Source organism: Enhydra lutris, unplaced genomic scaffold (assembly GCF_002288905.1).
Source record: "Enhydra lutris kenyoni isolate GAN:26980312 unplaced genomic scaffold, ASM228890v2 scaffoldscaffold82, whole genome shotgun sequence".
Taxonomy (NCBI): Eukaryota; Metazoa; Chordata; class Mammalia; order Carnivora; family Mustelidae; genus Enhydra; species Enhydra lutris.
The window spans coordinates 609,576-615,814 of record NW_019154166.1 but is presented as its reverse complement, the minus strand read 5'-3'; the positions used below and the strand labels follow the sequence as shown (position 1 = coordinate 615,814).

At 65.6% G+C, this 6,239-nt stretch overlaps 1 protein-coding gene across 9 annotated transcripts in view; it reads right to left on the bottom strand.

The window, feature by feature from the left end:
• LOC111161181 (PITPNM family member 3) overlaps positions 1-2,507 on the bottom strand; it is a 61,945-nt gene extending 59,438 nt beyond the window's left edge. For 5 of the 9 annotated variants that reach the window (XM_022524739.1, XM_022524742.1, XM_022524741.1 and 2 more), the window contains exon 1: positions 2,148-2,464. In XM_022524739.1, coding sequence (XP_022380447.1) covers positions 2,148-2,448 — 301 coding nt within the window. In that variant the 5' untranslated portion in view covers positions 2,449-2,464. Of the gene's footprint in view, positions 1-529; positions 570-1,274; positions 1,770-2,147 lie in introns of those variants that run through there. The other 4 variants (XM_022524735.1, XM_022524736.1, XM_022524738.1 and 1 more) reach the window with 3 other exon arrangements.
• Positions 2,508-6,239: the final 3,732 nt, after the last annotated feature.

The following is a 6,239-nucleotide window of genomic DNA, read 5'->3' as shown; positions in this document are numbered from 1 at the left end:
CGCAGCCGCCGCCTCGCCGCTCCCTCCCGCTGCCTTAAAGGCGCCGAGCGGCGGCCGCGCCGCCCCCCGCGCCTCCGGGGAGGGACTGACGGAGGAAAGCGCCCGACGCCGCCCCCGCGGGCCCGCACCCCCGCCCGGCCGCGGCCGCCGCTCTCCGGCCACCACCGCAGAGCGCGGGGGGCGCAGACGCGGGGAGGCCCTGCGGTGCGGGCGGGGACGCGGGCGCGCGGGCCGGGAGAAGGGGCGCGGGGACGCGGGGGCGCAGCGCCAGGGAGACACCCCCGGGCCGAGACGCCAGCCGGGGAGGTGGGGAGAGAGAGATCAGAGAAGACGGGAGACCCAGAGCCTGGCGCTGGAGAGACACTGAGCAGCAGAGGCAAGGAGAGAGGGAGGTGGCCCTGGGATGGCTCTCCATCAGCGCCCAGCCAAGGTTCCGGGGGCGTGACCACGGTCTGACCTAGCCTCAGCTTGGAAAGGACCTCAGTGCCTTGAACTCTGCAGGAACGTGTGCAACACACGCAAATCCCACCTGGGATTCCAGGGCTCGAGGCCAGGAGCCCCGCTCTCAAGCTGCGGCCTCGGCACTTCCCAAACCTAGCCGCAGACGTTCCCGGTGAGCAGGCCCTGGGGGAGGCGTCTGCCTGACCGCAGCCAGGGATCCACAGTGCCGGGCAACCCTGGGCAACCCGAGGGGAGGCAGCTGCTGGAGGGGGTGGGTGCCAGGACAAGCCTCCTGGCTCCCTGCTACTGCAGGGGTTAACTCTCACCAGGCCCTGTCCTGGGACGATGCCTCTGCTTGCCTCTGCGCAATTGGCAAGGGTTAAGCTCAGTCACCATCTGCAGCCGGCGCCCCACCCACCGTCCCTCCCCCACCTTCTGCAGGAAAGTCCCCCTGGGGCCAGCCTCAGTCCTCAGGGCAAGGTCCCCTTAGCCCCTCCAAAGGAAACCGGGCGACACGGACGACAGGGGGCCTCAGTGAGCATCTAGGCCACAAACCCTTTGCGGCTTTAACTCCACCCATGGGCTGCTCACCAAGTGGCCTGCACCTCGGGGCTGACCACCTCCAAGGACGGGTTGCTCAGGAGTTCGAGTGTGAGCTCTCCTGTCTTTGGATGGCGTGGACCATGAGAACGTCTCTCCTCACCCGAGGTGCGGTCTGCATCTAGTATGTGACCCCCGTAGGGGTCCTGACCAGTGCCCCATGGGGTGAAGCGGAGGCTTCCCAGGGCCCCGTGACCCAACTGCCTAGCGAGTCTTCACCCAGGAGGACCCACCCTGGCTTGCCAGAGGCTGCAAGTCGGTCAGTCGGAGAGCTCTGGATCCCGGGACCAGACGACAGTGCTGACTCCAGCAGACAGAATTTCAGAAGCTGGTCACCGGCAGGAAGAGTGAATGGACTCTTGCGGCCCTTCCCCAGTCCTCGGGCGCAGTGGGGATGGGCACGGCGGGCGGTACGGGTCAGACCGGCAGGGAGCCCGCGGCCTCACCTGTAGCCACTCTTGGGACCCGCAGGGCCCCCAGAGGGGTGCTGTGCCATCCCCGGTGCACCCGGAAAGAAGCAGAGGCTGGGGAAAGTCTGCTCGGTGGCCGGGAAAGGTGGCAGGGGAGCAACAGACCTGCCTCCGAGGGGACACACCTGGACCCGTGCACCCCTCCGGGGCCCTTGGCTCACTGTGGCAACAGTGACTGCTGTTTGGGGCCCTGCTACCTCCTGGCACTGCCTTCCGTGTGTGTGTGTGCGTGTGTGTGTGCATGTGTGTGTGCACATGCACATGTGTGGATGTGTGTGGGTATGTGTGTGGCTGTGCTTCTACATGTGTACGTGTGTGTGTACATGTATGGGCTGTGTGTGGAGCTGTGTATGTGTGTGTGCATTTGTGGGGGGGGTATGTGTGTAGATGTGCATGCCTGTGTGTGTGTATGTGTGTACAATGTGCATATGTGGGGGTGTTTGTGCATGTGTGTGTGTATGTATGTGTATATGGGTATGTGTACACACGTGTGTATTGGACGTACACGTGTGCGTGTGTATGTATGTGTGTGCATGTGGGGGGTGTCTGTGTTGTGACGTGCATGTGTGTACATGTGCATGTTGTGCACACACACACACCAGGGAAGGCACACCGTGAGGGAGCACCGAGACTCACCGCTCCGCGCAGACGGAGGTGGCTGGGGAGCAGCCGTGGGGTGGGGTGTCCCGTTGGTTGGAAGTGCAGACCCCGCCCCACCCCTCGGGGGGGAGTGAGTGGGCAGGAGGCACAGGGTGCTCCTGGGCGCTGGGCCTGGATCTGGTCCAGCGAGGACAGCGGGGCAGCCCCCAGGGGTGCTGACCGCGCCAGCAGACCAGCTGCCAAGGAAGCTCCGGCCCTGCCTCCGGTCAGAGCACACACATCGTCCGCATGGGCGTGAGACTAACTGGTGGGGGCTGACCTCCTGCACCGCTAGCATCGCCCTTCGGTGAACGAGGATGACTAGCGATTTAGAGGCGCTGCCCTTGTGCCTGCAGGAGAGAAGTGGGCGCCGCTGCTTCCTGGGCACCCAGCTCCGTGGTGGCGAGGCTCAGCGTCAGGGTTCCAGGCCAACCCTTCCTCCAGGATGGCGGGCGGCTCCCAGGCCCAGCCACGCCCCACTGCCCGAGAATGTGCAGATTGGACCCACCAGAGAGCTCCAGGGAGTGGGGCTGGCCTGGACCTGGGCACTTGGAAAGGGACACGCCCATCACCAGAGCCAACATGGCCCCGCAGAAGGGCAGTCACGCCCGACTACACTCATTTCCTTCCTGGACACACTGGCTGCCGGGGCAGGTACCACAGTGCCTGGCAGGCCTGGCGCAGCCGCTCCCAGCTCAGGCCCAGCCAAGTGACTCCTCGCTGCCCACTGCAGACGGACGTCAGGGCAAGGCCTGGGGCCTCTGCCAGCCTCGCCGGCTGGTCGCACCTGCCTTCCCTGCAGCCTTCCCGGCCCCTCCTCTCCAGCTCCCACACCGGGAAGTCTCGGGCGGCTGTCCATGGCGCAGGGAGGCCACCTCCATTCCCAGATGGAGCCTGGGCAGCAGAGGCCCGAGTGGAGCTGCCCCAGCCCTGGCCGCCTCGTGGGAGCCGGGGACCGTGGGAGCCGGGGACCGTGGGAGCCGGGGACCGCGGGAGCCAGGGAGTGAGCTCTTCCCTCCTCGCCCGCAGCTTATGTGGCTAATCTAGGCGCCTCCACCGCCCACCCCGGGAGGGGCTGGGATCCTACCTGACTCACCCCTGGGCGTGTGGACAACCACGGCCTCACCTTCAAAGCACCGTTGGGGAAGAAGGCGCTGGGTGGCTAAGGCGCTCGCTAGCAATCCCTTAAGATCAGCGAATGAGCCCTCGGGGAGCCCTGGACCCCGAAGGTAAGAGCCCCCCCATAGGCACAGCCCCAACCAGGTGGGCCACACCCAGTGTTCCATGGTTCCACAGCGGTGACCCGGTCCCCATCCCATGCCCAGGAGGGGCTGAAAAATCTAGGCCATCGTGTGCGCGCATCCTCAGCCTGTCCCAACGACGTCCGCGGAGGTCTCCCAGAACCTGCTGAGCACCAGGGTCACTGAGGGCCACCATGCTGCCAGGTCGCTGCGGGGCTGGGGGAGTCTGCGGGGGCGGGGCCGGTTTTCCAAGGAAGGCGCGGCTGATGGAGGAGGCTGTGCCCTGGGCACACAGTCCGTCCCACCTCCTCCTTCAGCCTCACAGCGGCTGTTTCCTGTTTGAGGCGGAGACGAGGTCCTGCTGTCTTCACGTTCGTTACTCTCAGACCAAACACAAGCAGGGACTGGCTGGAAACAGACCGCTTGCGGCGAGCAGCCCCTCCCGTGTGCCCACCGGAGGCACCTGTGGCGTGCGGTTAAACCGTGGCAGCCCCATCGCCGTGTGGGGAGGGCTCCTGGGGCGGCTGAGGACAGGCAAGGGTCCTGTGGCCGATGGAGCTCACAGTCTGTGTCGGCTCCCTGGAGAGCACCCAGTGCTCAGCACTCAAACCACAGCTGGATAAGCCCAGACAGGGGCCGGCGGGGAGGGATCCCCAAACAAGGGGTCACTGTGTCCACCCTTCTGCCTCTGAACTCTGCCAGGAACTGGGGACCTCCGTTGGGCTGGGAGCTCTTCCTCCGTCCTCCGTTCCTCTTCTTGGAACAGCAGTGACAGGGTCTCTCTGAGCGGCCACCGCAGCCCTACGGGTGTCACACACGTTCTTCGTGAGGGACTGTGTTTAGTTCTGATAGTAGCCCATCAACCATTCCCATTTTATAGATGAGGAAACTGAGGCTAGAAGCCAGGTATCTTTTTTCGGGTCCTAAGTGGCGGATCAGGTCTGCCATCCATGACCCCCTCGACCTCCAGAGGGAAGACGACCTAGGACGGCAGGACGGCCGGGCACCAGGGGCCACAGGCTCTCCACTGGTAGGTCCCATATTCTGGCCAGTGTGGGCACAGCCCACCTGGCCTGGGAGGCCTCCTGGTGGTGCTGTGGGGCTACGTACCAATGACCAAAAGGCTGAATTTGACAAGGGCTGGAGAATGGATTGAGTCTACTTGTTAAGGATGAACTAGATTCCTGGCGGACTGCAGAGGCACCCCAGGGGCCCCCAGCAGCACAGCCTTCTCCAAACACGGAAGCACCCGAGCCGTGTCCGGGAAGCCACCGCAGGACACGGGGCACCTGGCCGGTGTGGATTAGATTAGCAGCTGAAGGACCGCAGTCAGTGAAGGAAACATCCTGGCCCAGGAGGGCCGACGGCCAGCGAACAGGCATATCTAGAAACGGAAATCCCCTTACCCGGGAATCCCCTACAGGGGCAGAAGCAAGAACGCCACAGCCAGCGCACGGGGAGGAAGGGGTGCAGTGGCCGGGAGCTGGGGAGGGGCCCACGCTCTGCTTCGTTTTCAGATCCGGTGGGTGTCCCGGGAGGGAACCGAACACTCCGACATCCTCTGTGCCAGTGAGGAAGGACCCAGGCCCCACCCGGGGCCAGCGCCAGCAGGGCAGACCCGCACCTCACCACACAGCTGCAGACATAGGGCCCACAGTGCTCCGAAAACGGGGGTGAGCCCCGGCTTGTGGTAGGAGCCCCTTCTACCCCCTCCTGGTCCTGCCGTCCTGTCCCCACCGCCAGGAGCCGCAGTGAGTCTGCCAGCCCCCGCAGGGCTCGGCGCAGACTGACGGCGCACATGCGGCGCTTCCCGCCGCCGGAGGCACACACTCAGGCTCTCCCGCACAAGCAGACAGGATGCTGGCCGCCCAGAGGCCAGCACCAGGAGCGGACATGCCTGGCAGCCCCGCCTTCACCACGGACGCCCGCACTGCTGGCCCCCACGTCCACATTGCTCCGTCGGGCCACCGGCCACGCCCGGGACACGTGGCCACGCCTGGCCACCTGGATGGGAGCGGGAGGTGCGTCCGGCCTCACCATGACTGTAAGCTAAGGACGGTGGCAGCGCCGCACACTTCCGAGGGGAGGCCGCGTCTTGAATCCAAATTACTCAGATGCCGGGGACCCTGCGGCCCCCAGAGTGCACTCTTGATGCCTTGCGGGCAGTGCGCAGCCTGCGGCCAGGGGCGTGGTCGGGCGCTGTGTGCAGCCTCCAGAAGCGGCCGGGGCGGCGGGGTCCTCACGCAGGCGGCTCCGTGTGGGCTGCCGCCCACGGCACGGTTCACGTGTCTCCACACCCTGATGTTTCCACACTCGGGGAACAAGAACACTGTGATCGTCAGAGTTCGAACTCCCATTCGAGCTGTCTGAAGTAAAACTCGCAAGCCCCCCTCCGGCCCCTCCTCCCGCCTCCGCCTCGGATGCCAGGAGCCTCCGCTGCCTCTTCCCCAGCCTCACTCAGTTCTGCAAATCCTGGGGCGGGACCTGACAGGGGCAGCACCATCCGCGGGGTCGGGGGAAGCAGGTGCGCACCAGACCTGGGACCCTGGGTGCAGAGCCGCTGACCCTGGTGACCCCAGTGACCCCGGTGAGACCCGCCCCTGCTCTGCAGGAAAGGGGGCAGCAGACCTTCTTCCATCCACCCTGGAGGAAGATGAGAGCAAGCCCCCCGTGGGGTCCTGCTCGGCCAATAGGCCGGGGAGCGCTATGGGGAGGGGCCTTCCCTCACCGGGCTTCCTGCCTGCCTGGGTCCACGGATTGTGAGCCGCTGAAACTGGAGCCCCGTGCATATGTGTGCGTGCGTGTGTGTGCACGTGTGCACTGCGTGTGCATGTGGCGTGTGTACACG